General features: G+C 43.8%; 1 protein-coding gene across 2 annotated transcripts in view; it reads left to right on the plus strand.

The window, feature by feature from the left end:
- Rop (Syntaxin-binding protein Rop) overlaps positions 1–20,180 on the plus strand; it is an 87,008-nt gene that overhangs the window by 64,007 nt on the left and 2,821 nt on the right. For both annotated transcript variants that reach the window (XM_050194970.3, XM_050194972.3), the window contains one exon: positions 4,433–4,587. In XM_050194970.3, the coding sequence (XP_050050927.1) occupies positions 4,433–4,587 (155 nt within the window). The remainder of the gene's footprint in view (positions 1–4,432; positions 4,588–20,180) is intronic.

Consider the following 20,180-nt stretch of genomic DNA (forward strand, 5'->3'; position numbering starts at 1 on the left):
TCAATTTCAGTAGAACCCTTTTCGTAAGCCTCCACGTTTCTGCCCCGTACATGAGTACTGGTAAGACGCAGCTGTTATACACTTTTCTCTTGAGGGATAATGGCAACCTGCTGTTCATGATCTGAGAATGCCTGCCAAACGCACCCCAGCCAAAGGTTCAACAATACCTTTTGCAAGCATCTTGTTGACTTCATCTTGAATAACCTTACGCTTTGAAGCAGAAACTCGATATGGCCAGCGATGAATAGGACTGGCATCACCAGTATTTATGTGATATTCAACAATTGAAGTCTGGCCCAATTGGCGATTGTTGAGGTCGAAGATGTCGTGGTAGGAAACCAAAAGGCGACACAGAGCTGCTGCTTGTTCAGGCAATAGGTCCGCAGCAATCATAGGACAATATGTTGTGTCAGGGCAATTAGCATCCTGTGGACATGGTGAAAAATCTGAGCAGACGTGTACTGAAAATGTCATGTCGTGGTCATCTCCTATAGCACGCAGCGTTGCAACCGATATGCCCTGGAGTAGCACTTCCTTTGTCAGGCCAAAATTGACGACGGGGAGGCATGTCCATTTATCGGCGACGGTGACGAAGGAGTGGGGCACAGTGATATTGTGCATTAAAAGGACATCAGGAACAGGTGTGGCGACGTAATCACCGTCGGGCACAGGAAAAGATCATAGCAAATCGACAAAAGTCAAGGCTTTCGGTGGCAGTTCAGCATGAATATGCGCAAGTAGAGGAAGTTCGAGGCAAAGGGTACCGGTAGAACAGTTGATCAAAGCTGAATGCGCCGTAAGAAAGTCGAGTCCGAGGATTAGGTCGTGGGGACAATTGGACAGCACTGTAAAAAGAACAGGAACGAGGCAGTCGGCAATACTTATATGGGAAGTACACATTCCAGTGACGTCAAGTCAATGGCCACGCGTACGGCTTGAGTAGTAGCAGGTGTGAGAACCTTCCTCTGTCAACGAAGGAGGTTACAACTCATTATGGACACCTGGGCTCCAGTATCCATTAACGCCGTCAAAGGGACACCGTCGACGTGAACATCAAGTAAGTTCTGGTTCGTTGGGAGCGTCAATGGAAGATTTCGACACGACGAAGATAATGCAGCACTACCCCAGGAGCTGCATGGTCTAGTTTTCCGTCCGGGAGGGTCCATAATTGGTCGGCGACAAATAGCGACGTGGCTGGGGCGATGGTATCCATTGTGGTATCTGGGAGGGGAATACAGATCGCTGTGAGGCGTAGCTGGCGGCATCGGTCGGGTGTCAGGTCGGGAGATGGAGCAAGCAGCAGGAAAACCGAGGTTGGCAAATTCTTGCCGCACAACTGCCTGAATGAGAGAGATCGCTGGGGCTAGTTGGTCAATGGTGGGGTCAAGTGGGCATGGATGGAATGGCGCAGGACTTGTAGCCTCGAGCTCGCGACGAACAATACGTGTGACGTGCTCATTTAAGGGTGATGAAGCGGTAAGGTCGACACAAGACGACGTCGCAGCCGTGTTCAGGAGCCGGGAGAACTGTGGAATGATGCGGCAACTTTTGGCGAGCTCAAAGCGGCGGCATTTTTTGACAATGACGTCGATGGTGGACACATTGTTGAGTACTGAGTTGAACACGTCATCCGCAATCCCTTTGAGTACGTGGCCGACTTTGTCAACCTCGGCCATTTTCTCGTTGACTTTCCGGCAAAGAGCGAGCACCTCTTGTATGTACGAGACATGCGATTCAGTAGAAGATTGAACTCTGGTAGCAAGCTCTTTTCTAGCAGCCAGCTGCCGACTGGTAGCATTTCCAAAGAGGTCGCTGAGCTTCTCCTTGAAAGCATCCCAGCTAGAGATCTCATCCTCGTGTGTCCGGAACCAGACACGAGGAGTTCCGCCCAAGTAGAATAGGACATTCCCTAGCATAATGGTAGGGTCCCAGCAGTTGTTTTGGCTAACACGCTCATACAGATTAAGCCAGTCCTCAATGCCGACATTATCTTGGCCGGAGAATATGCCAGAATCGCGGGGGTTGGTAACCGTAACGTACATTGTTGGCGGGGTCGCAGGAGTAGAAGCAGACGAGGTGTCGTCACCGGGAGCCATGGTGGGAAGCAGGACGGTGCGGCCGCTGCGGAGCTCAGTGGCGAAGACGAATAACGGCACCCTCCACCAAAATGTTACGCGAATGAAGGATTAAGAACTGGAGACTATTTACAAAGTATATTTACAAAGGATAATGCAGCGCTGGCCAGTTCAGCCGACAGCTTGAGAGCCAGAGAGCGTTCGTCATCTTCCATGTCCTCTTTGAGGGGACAGAAAGAGATGGGCGCGCTTAGCTGCCAGTGACATAGAAAAACATGGCGGGCATGCTGCTAAAACTGCGGCATTTGTCTTCACTACTATCCTGATACGGCAAGTTTCCGCTAAGGGTGGGCGAATATCTTAGCTGTGTTACAAGCGTCGGCGTATTAATAGAGTACACTTCTAACGTATCAATGTAAACTTTGGCTACTATCGCCGCTCGCGATTTGTTGCATGCCCACGAGTGTCGGCTGAACTGGCCAGCGCTGCATTATCCTTTGTAAATATACTTTGTAAATAGTCTCCAGTTCTTAATCCTTCGTTCGCGTTTACATATCAATGTAAACTTTGGCTACTATCGCCGCTCGCGATTTGTTGCATGCCCACGAGTGCAGACAAAAGGAATCGAAAGGCGCAATTTTTGTTGTGTGTTCACCACAACCATTATAAAGGCTAGAAATAATAAAGCCAAGGCAAGTTTTGTTGTAGCTTTTGTTTTTTTCATGGAAGTGCGGAAAGTGATGCGAGGAATGAAATGGGGGCATCTGCTTAAGAATCTGTTTGGTGCATGCAGACCACTTGGTATGTCCTGAAGAGTCGTTTGCGTAGCATTCAATAGATGATAAGCGCAATCATCATTAGTTAGACTTGGCACATGACATATCGCTGCAGCAAGTTCGGGGTACGATCATTACACGGCAAAGAAAAATATTGAATTTTGACAACAAAATTCAGGGGTGCAATCTTTATTCAAATAAATACGGTAACTTGTGATCATGGTATTGTAGTCATCATGCGACGCATATTGTTAGTTGATCACAGTCAGGAATCGATGATCCAGGCAGTCTGAAGCAGGGCTGCTTCCTGTTTAGAAGCCTTTGTGAAAATTATGGCATCCATATTTTGCAGTAAAATGCGGGTCAGTAACTACGAGAGGTTTGAAAGTGTCATTGCCGAGTTGTTTGGTTAGCATGGGCTCTCTACAGCAAGTGGCACGTGTAACGACAGCATAGGTGAGCCTCAGTTAGACGACTAGCCACGGCCATCTGGTGTTGAGCCATTCAGCAGTGATGAGACACTCTCCCTATGTCTGTAATTATCCGCCAACTTCATTCTTGATGCCTTTTATGCATGTACCCCCCTCCCCCCTCCTACTATCCATCACCCCACTCCCCTTCTTAAAATTCCTTTCCGTATGTCACTGTAACTCTTCAACACTCACAAGGTTGATGAACGGTGCGGTCTCCTTTAACATTCCTATATTTCTATTTCTGCATGGACTTCGAGGCCATTCACCTACCTGCCTCCCACCTGTTTGTTGTCACTGTTTCTTAGCTTCCCTGGCCCAGCACCCCTGTCCTTGATATATGTTGCCGTGCGTAGATCAGCATTCTGTAGGTCTTCCTTTCTTGCTCCGTTTTCATTCTTACCAGCATGTACAAACTAGCCTAACAGCAAGCTCTTCTCAAGTTTATTAACATAATGAAAGTCAGAAACAAGGGAAAGAAGGTAAAAGGGGGAAGGGGTGCTTATGCGTTTCCTAGACCAGCAAGTTGCAATATTTTCGAAATGCTTTTTTTTCCGCTCAATGTGGTTGATGACTTGGTCAAGTACCAGAAATGGTTCTTCGACGACACAAAGGCTTGGTGGGGAGCAACAACGCCTTCAAGTTTTATGCACGCGCTCGTTCCATCTTTATATGTGTGTGGAATTTTTAGTGCTGATCCCCCCTCAGCATTTATGGTCAAAACAATCAGGAATGAGGTAGAGGCACACCATGAGTGGTGCCACAATGTTCTGTGCATGGGAGAGGGGTTCACCCCCATGACACCTCCCCCGCTTCTGCGAGGGCTAGTGGACTGCCACTAGCCCTCGCCTTGCTTTCACACTCAAGCCTCCCTTTCATCCACGTCGCTCTTTTGGAGCCCACCTCCTGAAACTTTCTGTTCTGTGGGAAAGGGGGAAGGAGGGTCATCAGAACATTTGGGGGGGGGGGGTGTTCAACCCCCCTCCTCAGCCTATATCTATATCTCCCTAGATATGAGTTTATTATGCATGGTCTTGAATATACGTCTGTGTGTTGTGCATAAATGCAAAAATGTAATGTGTGTACAAGCAAGCACCTTTTGTGTTTACAGTCAGCGCTATGGCCACTGGCACAAGGATAAGAACACACCTAATGTCAAGAATGTGCCTCGCCTGATTGTCTTCGTCATTGGCGGCATGACGTACTCGGAAATGCGCTGTGCATATGAAGTCACCAAGGAGGTGAAGAACTGGGAGGTTATCATTGGTAAGCTTTGTGGATTCTCATTGCCAGTCATGAACTTTGCATTTGTTGCAGTATTTCATTCTTTGCTGTGGTGTGAGACTACAACATGTTGGCTATTTATGCTATATTAATAGCTGTTCACTTGCTCATTCTGTCTTGCTTTTTCCATTTTTTTTATATTGGCTATATCTAACCTAAATCAACTGCACATTAAATTTGATCATCAGAGCATTGATGATAGCAGCTGTGGTTGATTTGCTACAGCTGGACACTGCAGTTGCACAATTTCACCCTGAACTGACACTGTGAACAAGGCACAGCACTTGGAACATGTTTTCTAATGGGGAGCATTGTGTGCTACACTGCATGAATGCATCAACAGAATTTGCCTTGTTCATTGAGAGTTCAGTATTAGGCTTACTGGAGGTGATCCGTTGTAAATGGTGAAGATTCACTTTAGTAGCACAAGTTCATAACACTGCAGTATTGATTTCACTTCATTACCACGCCAAGTTGGCGCAACACTTTCTCACAAGAAGTGTTGCCAGTTGTTGCTGCCCACTAGAACCTGCCAAGTATTTTTGTGAATCTACTAAAGATCCATTAAAAACATTTTAAAGAGAAATAGGGTATAATGTAGTAAGAAGAAATTTTTAGGTAACACAAAAGCAATTACTATGATAATAAAACAGCAAATGCTGGGTAATTGGTGCATCTAAAAGCTCTAAAATTATATGGTGTGGCACATATTTACAACAATCATGAAGTGATTGTGGAATGCTTATTAAACATTTATGTTTTGCGATTTGAGAAATGCTGGAAGAAATATCAGCAAGCTAGCATTTCAGCTTAACTTTTATTGCCTATGTTTTTACAGACAGCAGGGTAATATAAGCAATCTCGAAGATATAGTAAAAGAAGCGGAAGAATTTTATACTGACCTGTACAATACCCAGATGAGTCGGGATACCTCCATTAGAAACAGTAATGAATAGGATACAGAAACTCCTCCTATAACTAGCGATGAGGTAAGAAGGGCCTTGCAAGACATGAAACGAGGAAGAGCGGCAGGAGAAGACGGAATAACAGTCTATTTAATCAAAGATGGAGCAGACATACTGCTTGGAAAACTGGCGACTCTTTATACAAAGTGTATCAGCTGCAGGGGTCCCAGAAAACTGGAAGAATGCAAACATGATACTAATCCACAAAAAGGGAGACATTAAAGAAATGAAAAATTATAGGCCCTTTAGCTTACGCCAGTATTATATAAAATATTTACCAAAATAATCTCCAATAGAATAAGTTCAACCCTGGACTTCAGTCAACCAAGGGAACAGGCTGGCTTCAGGAAGGGATACTATACAATGGATCGTATCCCTGTCATTAATCAGGTTATCAAGGAATTCGCAGAGTACAATAAGCCTCTCTATATGGCTTTCATAGATTACGAAAAGGCATTTGATTCAGTAGAGATACCAGCAGTCATAGAGGCATTACGTAATCAAGGAGTACAGAACGCTCACGTAAATACCTTGGAAAATATCTACAGAGGTTCTACTGCTACCTTAATTCTACACAAAAAAAGCAGGAAGATACCTATAAAGGAAGGGGTCAGACAGGGAGACACAATCTCTCCAATTCTATTCACTGCGTGCTTGGAAGTATTCAAGCTATTAAACTGGGAAGGCTTAGGAGTAAGGATCGGCGGCGAATATCTCAGCAACCTTCGGTTTGCCGATGACATTGTTCTATTCAGCAACAATGCAGACAAGTTACAACAAATGATTGAGGACCTTAACATAGAGAGTGTATGAGTAGGGTTGAAGATAAATATGCAGAAGACAAAGATAATGATGAATAGCCGGGCAAAGGAACAAGAGTTCAGGATTGCCAGTCAGCCTCTAGAGTCTGTGAAGGAGTACGTTTACCCAGGTACCCTCTCCCTCTCACAGGGAACCCTGATCATGAGAAGGAAATTCATAGAAGAATAAAAATGGGTTCGATACTTGTAGTGTTTAACCATGTCTTGGAAAAGCCCAGTATACTGACACAATTCTCCATCGAGCCTTGCCTTACTGAAATGCTAATGGATGACAGCATTTACAGAATTAGCACACCTTCATCCAGTTCTGCCACAGGAGTTAGTATCTGCACAGAGCACCGTGCATTTGAATACTCAAGAGTGGACTGCCGAGTTGGCACTGCATAGACTTTGGTTCTGTCTTTGAACGGAACATTTTACTGAAGTCTGCACTCCGAGGATCACAGACTTTGCCCTTTTGAGTCCAGCGTAGGTACAATACTGCTGACTTGTGCATGTAGCCAGGTTTGCAGGAAAGTGGAATTAACTGCTAAAAATCATTCAGAATAACCTGTTAGAAAATCCACTATATACAGTACAATCTCAATAAACAGAAATCGTTTTAACGGAATCGATATTGCATTCGTTAAATGATATTCCATTTGTTCCACTCCCTGAGGTCTCCAACGCGGAGGCTGTATTTTGTAAAATACCGTACAATGACACTGGTATATTTGCTGGTTCCGTCTATCGAAGCCCTACTAGTGGATCCGAAGGCGTGCTTGCCTCGCAGGAGTATATGCAGTTCCACGTTCGTAGCAGCAGAGTAATCCTCATGGGGGACTTCAATTTACCAGACCTGAACTGGAGTACCATGCACTACACTACAGCCACATCCTCAGCACTTACAGATCTAATTCTAAATTTCAACCTTTACCAAGTAGTCGACCAGCCAACTCGCTCACAAGGCTCTACGAATAGCATACTTGGTCTCATACTCATAAGTAACCATTTCCCACTTCACGCAGTTGAGATGGCAACAATCGGTGGTATATCGGACCACGACATACCTAAATGTAAGCTCTCGCTTGAAGGCAACATAAAGAAGCTAAGCCTGGAGCGTACTGTACTTGATTTTCGTAGAGCAGCTCATGACTGTATTCTCACTTACGTGGCGCACGAGTTTGATGTTTTTCTCCAAGCAGCTTCAGAAACGTGTTGTGACGTCAACAATTTGTGGCATCAATTTAAGTCAATCGTGCTACACTGCACGACAAACTTCATCCCGACGAAACGTTGCAAACCACAAAAGAAAAACCTCTGGATATCGCTTGAGGTCCTTCAAGCGAAGCGTAAAGTAAAAAGACTTAGACATACTATTAAAAGAAAAGGGTCGAATGAATCTCTGAAAGACAAACTTACCTCCGCTCTAGCCGACCAGAGGAAAGTTAAAAAATGCAAAGCATCATTATTTCAGCATAACATTCCCCGACTTCATTACCAACAATCCACACAGGTTTTGGAAATACTTTCGCCCGTGTTCAGGTGTGTCACCTGAACGATCTGTAGAAGAGAAAACGGCTCAAGCAAACACATTCAATAACTCTTTCTTTTCGGTTTTCACTTCAGATAATGGCTTAATTCCCTCCCTACCACGTCCACCTAAAACCATCGATTCATTAAGCATTACCAATGCCGGAGTTCTTAATCTATTGCTTAATCTCGACATCAAGAAAGCTAACGGGCCAGATAATATCCCGTATGAGTTTTTAAAAACGTATGAAGAATGGTGTAGCCAATACCTTGCCATTATATACCGCAAATCACTTGCGTCCGCACAGCTACCAGATGACTGGAAAATAGCGAAGGTGATTCCTATACATAAACCTGGCGACAGCAGTGAACCTGCTAACTACAGGCCAATCTCACTTACCAGCACATCTTGTAAAATATTGGAACATATTATCTTCAAACACATCACTATATTTCTCGAGCAAGGACATATATTAGTACCTCAACAACACGGCTTTAGAAGTGGCCTCTCAACGGTCACACAACTAACCGAAGTAGTGCATGACCCTGCGCTCAACCTAAACAACCGAAGCCAGACAGACATGATCCTCCTCGACTTCAGTAAAGCATTTGATTGTGTAAGCCATGTAAAATTAGTTGCAAAACTAGAGGCTACAATCGGGGACGGTCAGATTACTCCATGGATAAAGAACTTCTTATCGCATCGATCACAGCATGTTATTGTAGATAGCAACTCTTCCAGGTCTGTAGCTGTCACCTCCGGTGTTCCCCAAGGGTCAGTACTAGGCCCATTGCTATTTTTGATCTTTCTCAACGACATTGCTGCTAACATTGAATGTGACATTAACCCTTTGAGGGTCGAATTATTTTGAAAAAAACTTTCCCAGGTGGTCAAATTACTTTATTGTGGATCTTGAATGTACAAAACGTATAAAGTCGGGAATAAATAGCAAAAAATAATTAGGAACAGTATTTTGGTGTCGGCATCACTCAGAACTGCAAAATGTTCAATAGTATTTCCGAGCGTGGTACTTCTTGAAACACGGGTCTACGCACAGCGCCTTATCGCAGTCTGCACACCTAAGATGCGTGTCTGTTCTCTTGGAGCGAGGAGTTGTGTTGGCGCACACATGCCATCTCTGTGTGTGGCTGCCTTGGGCAGAGGTCTGAGGCACCCTCTCGCGTAAGCGCGTTGCCGCGGTGAGCGAGAATACCTCGTGAGCGGTGGTGATAAACAAGCTAAGAGCAGTGCCAATCAAGATAGAAATCAACTTCTGCCACCCCTGCGAGAGCATGCCGACAAAGAAAAAAATGACGTTTTGGGCGCCTCCATTGTGATCACGCAGCGAAACCGAAACCGCCAAAGGGGTGTTGCCGCAGTCTGAGCGACGCGCTGAAGCTAGCAATCAGCTCTGTTTATCTCCCCAAGAAGGTAGCACCAATTTCAAATGCATCTTGTAAGTGCTAAGAGGTGGCAGCATCTCCCGGTGAGCACGCATCGTCATTATGCCGCGAAATTTCAAATGGAGGGTCGGAACCGTACCCGTACGGCAAAGACCTTGCGGGACAGAAAACCGCCGCCGTACATGTACGGCAAAAACCTTAAAAGGGTCAAGCTCTTCGCGGATGATTGTATTATTTATATAGAAATTGTCAGTTACGCAGACCACTTATTAAACAGAGCACTCGATTTGGTGTCCAATTGGTGTAAAGAATGGCAAATGTCAATTAACACCAGTAAATCTGTATGCATGTCCTTTACAACAAAAAAGAAGCCTTCGGAATTTACTTACGCCCTCGGTGGCACTTGCCTGACTAAAGTAAATAACCACAAATACCTAGGTTTGACATTCTCTTCTGACCTTTCATGGAACTTACATATTGATAATATTACCTCAGTCACATTACGCAAGCTTTTTTTTCTTAGATGATGTTCACGCCTTGCGCCAAAACACACCAGACCTAGCCTACACAACTTTTGTTCGCCCTATCTTAGAAAACGCTAACATCGTCTGGTTCCCGCACACATCAACTAACATATCAAAACTAAAAAAGGTGTAAAGAAAAGCTGTGAGGTTCATTTTTAACAAATACAGACCCTATGACTCCCCAACAAACCTCCTAGCTAACGCAGGTCTTAATACACTATCTGTTAGGGCCAGAGAAGCCCGCTTAAAATGCATCTACCAGCTAATGCATGGAAGTTATAAGATAGACCAAGCTAAGTACATTACTTTGTCTACATCATGTCTATCGCGAAAAAATAATCCATTTACACTAAACCAGTACAGTGTTCGTAATGACACGTTCAAGTTTTCACTTTTCCCACGTGCGATCAAAGAATGGAATCTCCTCCACTCAGACATAGTTTCCTCTCCGTCACTTTCATCATTTATCAACCTACTAGACACATTCAACAGAGAAGATGCCACTTAACGAATCCACATATATTAAACTGTAATACTTCTGCGCGTTGAGCATCTGCATTTCAACCCCTAAACTGGCCGCTTCTGTGCGGTTATGTTAGCTTTATAGCTTCTGCAATCTTACATGGGTCATTTATTCGCCAATTTTTACATAAATTCTAGTAATACTATATTGTTATACCAACTATATTGTTATATTGTTATGGCCATATTGTTGTACCAACCAAAAGTATTGTACTTCACATTGTCATTGGTGATTTCTACAGTAGTTAAGGAAGCTTTTTCTCTTTCCTTTCTTTTTTTTACTGTACCATGTATAATGACCTGTTTGTTTCTTTTTGTAAAACTGTGCCCCCCTGCTTTGGTCTGACTGAGACTAGCAGTATTGCAAATAAAATAAATAAATAATAAATAAACGGAACACCATCCTCATGGTTGGTTGGTTTTGTATTCATGCTATTGTATTCATCTGTCTCTCAGTAAATGGAACTCCTGATAAACGGAGCCAATTTTCCTGGTCCATTGACATTCTGTTTAAAGAGAGTTCACTGTACTACTACCACTAGTAACTAAGTGCTAACTGCTCACTACTACTACTACTACTACTAGATGTACATGTAGTAAAAAATATCCTAAGATGGCAACACTACTGTCACAAGCTGTGCCAGTCAACTCTTGTGCTCTCTTGCACACCCATTAGCCAAGAACATTCTAGAAGCAGTTCGGGGGACCACTTGGCATGTAGTGCTTCCAGTCCACTGTTACCATGTATGGTCTTGTCCTCAAATGGTGTCAGGAGGCCTGACATGTAGAATAGCTCTCTGCATGATCAATACAATGCAGCATTACTGCTTGTTACTGGGATGTAAAAGGTATGAAATTATGTGAAGAAAAATGACAGAAAAAGAAAGAGCACAAGGCAGTACAGTCCCAGTGAAACCAGGGGCTGTATTACTCATCCACTTCAGCACAATATTAACATCCAGCACAATGGCCTGGCCTCGCTGTAGTGCGCACTTCTTGGCATCACATTTCCGTTGCCTGTCCTCTCTGTGTACTCGGTGACCACATGACATGAAAACACAGGTGGGAAGGGTTATCCCCAGATGTTTCCTGTTGTTGTGCCCACTTCATCCAATTCTTGGCTATTATTTCATGTTGAAAATGATTGAGAATACAGCCTCAGGCCTGAAAGCTGAGACACAGTACTCAGAGTCATGGTGTCAGCCATCTTCTGAGCCTGTCTTTTGTACCATGCAGACTAGTGCTGTACCATTCAGAGTAGTGCTGGTTTATTATTCTACAGCAAGCACAGTCAAAGTGCATGTATATTTCAAACTGCACTCTAGTCCACTTTTGGTTTCCTTTTGCCTTGTTAGTGGAAATATGAAGACATTACAGATTTGAGGAAATTGCCATGCACTGAAAGCACACACTTGAGTATTGCTGCTGATTTGCGCAAGTGTAGTGCCTTATGCCAGCAACCAGGAGTGTGCAAATGCACTCATTTAGTATTATGTTTAGTATGAGCGAGCAAGTAGCAAAGAAAAGTTTTCTTTTTATACCTCTGGAGCACCTGCAGGCCCTCTTAAAGGGGCCCTGAACCACATTTTTATGAAGCCTCAAAAATGCCTTTAAACATGTAGGGTAACTCCCAGAAATATATTACCAAAATAATTTTTGAAGAAGACCTAGTATGAGTGTAGATGTGTAGATGCTTTGAGCGCAGTATTTACCTTCCCCATTCCTATATTCCGAAGGAGCGGGGGGGAGCACCAGTGGCCATAGAGTGGCGATACTCTGCACTCTGCCTACGGTGTTACGGCGAGTGGGCTCGTTGTGGCGCCCTGTGGCGACCACGGTATTTACGGTACACCGCTGATATCGCTACATGTGGTTACCCGCAAATGTGAGTGCACAGCAGGGCTGGAGTGCACGCTCGCGTGCTCCACCCTGGCTGCGCTACGGGGTGTGGACTGGATTTGTCCTGCATGTATAGTAGGCAAATCCAAATTGTGCACTATGTAGCGCTCGCTACGAAGCTCAATATGAGGCACATCTAGCCAGGAGGAACTGAAAGTGAGCGTGCAGTGGTACGAGGCGTGGCAGACATTATGTACGTGTGTTCTGAGCTTGTTTGCATATTTTGAGGCTAGTTGAGTGTTCCAGACTAATCTAAATTAGTGAGAGCAGACTGCTACAGTACCCTGATGAGCAGTTTGGCCACAGCCATAGATTGGATGAGATGTTCACAGCCACGTATGCTACGTGCGAATGTGTTTCTTCACCTAGCTCGAAAGTTGGTTAGAGGCCCCTTTAACAGAGATTAAACAGGAGCACCTTCCAGTGCTCGTATCAAGAACTACCCTTGCCTCAGAGTCATGAAAGTGCTGGACCCCGAGCTCTCATGATTTCAGCTTGAAGTATTATGCCCACAGCAGTTCAACATTGTGAGGCATGAATTAATTTGCACATAAAGATTTCTTCGTTAAGAGTATGAAAAGATGAAAAAATGCACATTGGATACAATGGACGTCTTGCATTGTATAGGAGAGTGAGAAGCCATTGATTCTAAATGCAGGAAATCACGTTGAAGGTACTGACGAGGCATATATGAGGGCAAGTCAAATGAAAGTGAGCCAACCCACTTTGTGCAATAATGGTAATAATGGTAATGCAATAACACAGGCATCTCTCATCTACAAAAGTTACACGCAGGTATGAGGATAAATGTTCTTTAAAGGGCCCCTCACCAGGTCTGGCCATTTCGAGCTGACAAGTGCAGAGCATACATTGTGCGATAATGATCGTGCCTGCAAAGTATTACATCCCTACGCGCCGCGGAAGGATCTGAAATTTCAAACCGAATGCCATTTTTCGCGGCCACCACACTCCAAGCCAGACGGTGACGTAGTCGTGTCCGCAATGCGACGTCGCTCGTGGTGACACATGACTTCGAGAATTATTCAAGACATCTGCCATCTGTGCAGTCTGTTACTTGAATTGACGAATTGAAGTTTAGAGAAATAATAAAACACACGAACGGAATGTCTGCATGTTTTTTGTTTTACTTTGCACTGAAGCAAGAGAGATGTACTTAAGCTTTGTCTGCTTGTTCCCACGGTCGTGCAGTCACGTGCGCAGGTACCGAAACTATGCCATTTTCTACCGTGTTCGAGCGCGCAGTCATGCTCTGCGATCCGCTTGTTCTGCCTCAGTATTCGTGTAGCACTGAATTATATCACTAGTCATGTTTCCTTGTGCACAGCGTGCAAAATCGTGCGCTACGCGAATGAGACACCAGCTCGTGCGCGATGCCATCAACGGAAGTGCGTAGCGCTGAAAAAAAAAATGAAGGTGGGGCCTGTGACGTAGGCATCACGCGATCCTTGAGGTCCGGTATGGGAGAATGCAGGGAAGGAATTTTGCTTGCGTAGGCTAGACGGGGCGAGTGGAGAGAGCACCTTGCTTGGCATTGGAGCCCGCCTGCTGAAATCATAAGTTTGCAGCACTGAAATATTTCTATCTCGGCTATTAATGAGCCGATTTGAAAAATTTTTGCTGCAGAATGCTCCCTAGAGGACACGTTACAACTTCCAGCCTATAATCAAATTTGCTATGGGGCCTGGTGAGGGGCCTTTGAATGACCTCATACACACTGGGTTTAACATGGTTGTGTGACATAATAGACGCTCCAAAAGTTGAACAGCGTGGTGTCGTGAGGCTTTCGACAGCTGAAGGTGTTTCCCCAAAAGAAATTAGTTGCCGTATGGCTGCCGTGTACGGTGAACATTGCATTTCGTTGGCCACTGTGAAGCGTTGGAGCAAATGGTTTAAAGAAGGACGTGAAAGTTGCAAAGATGATGCAAGACAGGGCCAAAGTCGCCGTGCAATCATTCCAATACAATTGCAAAGGTTGATGAGCTGATTAGAAAGAATGGAGGATAAGCATTGATGAACTGGCAGTGTGTGTGAACATCAGTCACAGTTCGGGTCACACCATAATTCATGACCATCTCTGTTATCGGCTCTTGTGTGCGCAATGGATGCCCAAGATTTTGAACCACCGCCAGAAGACGGAGAAGTTCGGCACTGCCTTGACTCATCTGATCTAGTATCGCAACGAGGGTGATGATTTCTTGTCTGCAGTTGTGACCGGGAACGAATCATGGGGCCACTAGTACGAGTCTGAAACATGACGACAAAGCTTACAGTGGAAACATTTGAATGTACCACCCCAAACAAAGCAAAGGCCGTCATTTCTGCCGTAAAGGGGCTGTTGGCTTTTTTTTTTAGATCGTCGGGGGCCATTACTGATCGAATTTGCTAAACCTGGGGAGACTATCAATCATTTCCGATATTGTGAAACGCTGGATCAGCTGCTGGTTGCGATCAAGAACAAATGATGTGGAAAATTGACGAATGGGGTCATCTTGCTCCACAACAATGCCCTTCCCCACGTCGCTGATGTGGTTAACACAAAACTGGCAAAGTTCAAGTGGGAAATGCTTCAATATCATATGCCATACAGCCTAGACCTGTCGCCTTGCAACTTCTACATTTTCAGGCAATTGAAGAAACAGCTCAAGGGAACCAGATTCATGTCGGACGTTGATGTGAAAAAGTCAGTTACAGACTTTTTGAAGCAGTAGCCCGTGGAGTTTTCTGAGACTGGAATTACGCCACTTGTTAGTCAGTTGGACAAATGTCTAAACACTTATGGAGGCTACTTTTAAATGAAGTACCCCGTTTGGCCATATTCGCATTGGCTTACTTTCATTTGACACTCCCTTGTAGTTCATTTCTAGCCAACAAAAACCTGACAAGATAGGCACAAAAAGTGAGTCAATATGCTTCTGCATATCTGAACAAAAAGGAGTACATAGATTACTTTAATCATTTGACCGAATATGTTTGAGCCATGCATAAGGAGGTGCACATAGAAAAAATTTTTACTGCAATTTTGATTAATTGAAATGGTGTTTGCTATTATGGCATATTGTGGCTGGGGATACTTCACTAGTGCATGCTGAAGAATGCCATAAGTAAGGGTTGCAAGATTTTTGGAGCCATCAGACTTAGACACCAAAGTTTAAGAATGAGAGCTGAAAATATTAGTGTGTGTATTGTTGAACGGCATTTTGTTCTTTTGCTGTACATGCACCGTCAGGGACAAAATTTTATGGACCACAGTTATCATGACAAAAATTGTATATGGCTGCTGTGTATGTGTGCAGCATAAAATAAGGAGCTGAGTCCTCTAATACAGTGCACCTCTCAACTTCAAGCTGTGTGGTTTGGTGCTAATACACCCAACTTTTGTGCCCGATAGTATATATATGTTTACGTGGGGGGACACTGTAGGAAATAACTTAAAGGGACACTAAAGAGAGGAAAGTAAAGCTTAGCTACATTAATAAATTGCACTTCGACAGTAGCAACATTGCTACTCTTACCATGAGGGGAGGCTTGGTAAACCAGAGGAAAAGACATAAAAATGAAAAAAATTCGTGGGGCCGTAACATCCATATGGCGATGGATTACCAGCAAAGCTGTTTAGGCTGCATACATGGGCTGCATATACTATGAAATTGCATATGTAATGAAATGATTGTTCTGCCCTTCGCGCTTTTTGCATGACTTACCGGCTCTCCTTAAATCTAATCCCAAGAAGTTTTGGCGTGCTATATAAGATTGCTAGGCATAACGTTACGAGACAAAAAGAGAGTGGTTTGTATCAGTGAGCAAATGGGTATAGACGATATTCTAATTGACATCAAGAGAAAGAAATGGAGCTGGGCAGGTCATGTAATGCGCCGGTTAGATAACTGTTGGGTCATTAGGGTTACAGAATGGGTACCAAGAGAAGGGAAATGCTAGGTGGAGCGATAAAATTAGGGAATTCGCTGGTGCTAGTTGGAATCTGTTGGCGCAGGACAGGGGTAATTAGAGATCGCAGGGAGAGGCCTTCGTCCTACAGTGGACATAAAACAGGCCGATGATGATGATGATCATGATCTCCTGACAATACTACCAACCATATTCCATTGTGTAGTGATCATCACGCAACACTTTCGCACAGTGAATGTCCCCATGCGTTTAATAGATATTTTGCATCCATATTCACAAGGGAGGATCATTCCAACATACCCATTGTTTCTGATCATGAATATCATTACACGGCTCCTATTACCATCTCCTCTGAAGGAGTCACTCATCTTATAGCAAACATCAAGGTGTCAACAAGCGCTGGTGTTGATAACATTAGCTCTAAAATTTTGAAAAACACTGCAGCGATATCTAGCGGCATTTTATACCTCATCTTCCAACAATCATTATCATCTGGCTTGCTCTCTACAGACTGGAAAATCGCAATGATTATCCCCATGTTTAAAAACTGAAACATAAATTCCTCAGAAAATTACCGCCCCATTTCGCTAACATGCATTTGCTACAAATTATTCGAGCACATTACTGCTTCTCACATATACAGTCACCTGGAACGCAATTCTTTTTTCCTAAACAGCACAGCTTCCGGAAAGGTTTTTCTTGCGACGTGCAACTGCTAGAATTTATGACTCACTTGCATTTCAACATGGACGCTAACCTACAAACTGACCATCTCTTTAGATTTCGCTAAAGCTTTCTACCGCATTGTACATTCCCGTTTATTCTCAAAATTATCTGCTCTTTGCCTTGATTCTCCAACCCTGTCATGGCTTCGGAATTTTCTTTCTTTCCGCCAGCAGTTCACTACGGTTAACAATTTCACCTCTTCGCTCTGCGACATATCATCTGCCGTACCTCAAGGCAGTGTTCATGGCCCTTTATTGCTTTTAATATACATTAACAACTTGCCCGCTGATATATCTTGCTCCTTATGGCTTTTTGCTGATGACTGTATCATTTATCGATCAATTAATTCTATGGCTGATCACCAAGCTCTGCAAAGTGACCTTAACCATATTTCAGACTGGTGTACTAAATGGCAAATGACGCTTAACTCGACTAAATGCAAAGTAATCTCTTTCAGTTGCAAGCGTACAAATTCTAACTTGTCGTACCTCATTGATAGCACAATAGTATCTCGGGCATCATCATACAAGTATTTAGGTGTTCACCTCACGCATAATCTTTCATGGGCCACACACATTCAGAACATTTCTGCCAAGGCTTCCAGATCACTTGGGTATCTGTGGCGGAACTTGCGAAACTCCCCCAACAATGTAAGAAAATTGGCTTACCTAACAATTGTGCCTAGAATTTGCATCAGCTATCTGGTCCCCATATCAAAACTGCCTAATCAGAATGCTAGAATCTGTACAAAATAGAGCCGCTCATTTCATTACACAGAACTACAGTCCCCATTCGAGCATAACGCAGGTCAAACTTGATATCTCTCTCGAACCATTAGATTTTCGTCGTTCCATTGCTGTTTTATGCCTATTTCATAAATATCATTACAGCACCAGGCCGTTTCAATTACCTCTGGAAGCACCTTCATGCGTCGACTACATGATCAATTTAGCATAAAGCGCATACACGGAAGAATCCAAGCCTTCAATTCTTCGGCACTTTCATGTGCCATTGCTCTTTGGAATGATCTTCCTGACTCTGTCGCATCAATCTGTGACCACCAATTATTCCATGATCAGCTGCGGAAACATTTTTCTAAGGAGTGACGTCGTGACTTGGGTCTCTTCAGTTGGTTTGCATTTCCATTCTTGTTGCTGTTGCGGTATGCCTTGTTATCTTATGCATCTTACAACAATGACATTTCTTGTATGACCACTGTTTTTTCTTACGATATCTATTGGCCACAAATGACGCATTCATGTTACTCATGGTATAATACGATGTTCCTTGCGCTTATTTGTATTTTTTTTTGTTATCATTTGCTCTGTACAATTCTTCCCCTTTGCTTTTTGTTTTGCATCTTGCGTCGTTATTTGATACTTGTTCCTGTACTACTTATGCTCTTTTCTTGTCCCCCTTACTCAATGCCCTTCTGGGCCCTGTAAGGTACAGTCAAGCCTCGATATATTGAACAGCGCGGTGATCGCTAAATAGTTCGATATAGCCAGAATTCGATATATAAAATCACTTAAAAAACGCATCAAAAACTTATGCAAATCAATGAACCAAGGGCGCGATCGGGGATCGTTGTTCAGAGTGCGCATTTGGTTGCGCCGCGTGCGATTGGCCTAGACCGCACTGACTTCGCGTGGCTTAAGAAGTCTGCACGGCCTACGCTAATTGCGTGCGACGCAATCAACCATGCGCTCTCGTCTGACGAAGTCGGCGCAGCCTAGGCCAATTGCACGCGACGCAACCGAATGTGCGCTCCGAACAACGATTCCCGATTGCGCCCCAATCGTGGCGCAGTAAATACTCACTTAAAGCTTCACACAAAGTATTAGCTTATTTGGCTGAAAGTATTGTAGCAGTGTATCCTGCTTCTTATTGGCAGCCGGGTGCTTACACGGAGTCCTCAATGTAGTCTTCGTTTGGCCGCTGCTTCTGCTGCGATCTCCACGTCCGTCAATCGAAGCATTTTGAAACACTGTCAATAAGAAAGTATTAAGAGGAAGCTTTAGCTCGGGTGCTCCTATCTTAATACATGTAAAAGGAGAATTCATTTTTCTCGGCAACCATTGCACCAAATTTGACGGGGCTTGCTGCATTTAAAACAAAAGTTTCAAATCTAGTGACTGTTGGTTTCGAATTTTCGATTTAGGTTGTCAAATTTTTATAAAAATTTGGCAAAAATCGCAAATTTTCAGAAAACGAAACTATTTAGTTTACAACTCCGTAACTCAGCAAGAAAAAATGATATCGCAATTCTGTTAATTGTACCTGATAGCACATCTAAAGCAGACAAAATTGATATGTTACACATGAACCTCAAAAAATGGAGTGATGTGTAATTACAACTTTTGCAGAACCTTCGTAAACAACGTAACAAATTCACGTAAGATGTAAACTGACATATCAAATTTGTCCGCTTTGAATGGTCTAATGGATGCCGTTTACAGAATCGCGATATCTGTTCTTGATGCAGAGCTATTAGCTTGTAAACTTCGTGCTTCTATTTTTTTCAAATGTCTCTATTTTTGAAAATCCTTTTAACAAAATTCAAGCCCTAAATCAAAATTTCGCTTCCAACAGTCACTAGAATTTAACTTTCTCTCTCAAATGCAACAAATTTCATTAAAATCGGTCCAGGGGTTATCTCAGAAAAACGTTTTTGCGTTTTTACATGTATTTGAATAGGCCGCGTCGGAGTTGGGCCCGAGCTAAAGCTTCCTCTTAAGTCTTGGCTGAGCCCAGTGAGCGCGTGCTGTTGTGCGCCTTTGCGGATGCAAACCACTAGTTCTCGCGAGGCAAGGCAGGTGCAGAGCATGGCACTGAGGAGTCAGTGCGACAAATGAAATGCGTCGTTGACGTTGTCGAACTAGCCATGCCGCCGCGTGTGTACGCTGCTACGTTCAAATGGCGCCCTCGGCGTGATCTGTGTGTGTAGCTGTAGTGCGTAGCAGTCGGGAATGCCCATTGCACCACCGCTATCTTCAAGGGTGTTGTGGGTGTTGTGTCAACAGAGCGCACGTGGTCTGGGGTGGTGGAGTTCGATATATCCATTTTATGTCATACCCCGTTCGAAATAAAAAATTTAAAATGCGTGCAGTTTTCCCGGTGATATAGAAAGTGTTTGATATACACAATAATTCGATATATCTGTGTTCGATGTATCAAGGTTTGACTGTATTTTGAATAGATAAATAAAAAGTCATACATTTTTTCATACAGCACCACACTACACAAAAACAAGCGCCGTGGCAGTCGCCACACCT

Source organism: Dermacentor andersoni, chromosome 1 (assembly GCF_023375885.2).
Source record: "Dermacentor andersoni chromosome 1, qqDerAnde1_hic_scaffold, whole genome shotgun sequence".
NCBI lineage: Eukaryota > Metazoa > Arthropoda > Arachnida > Ixodida > Ixodidae > Dermacentor > Dermacentor andersoni.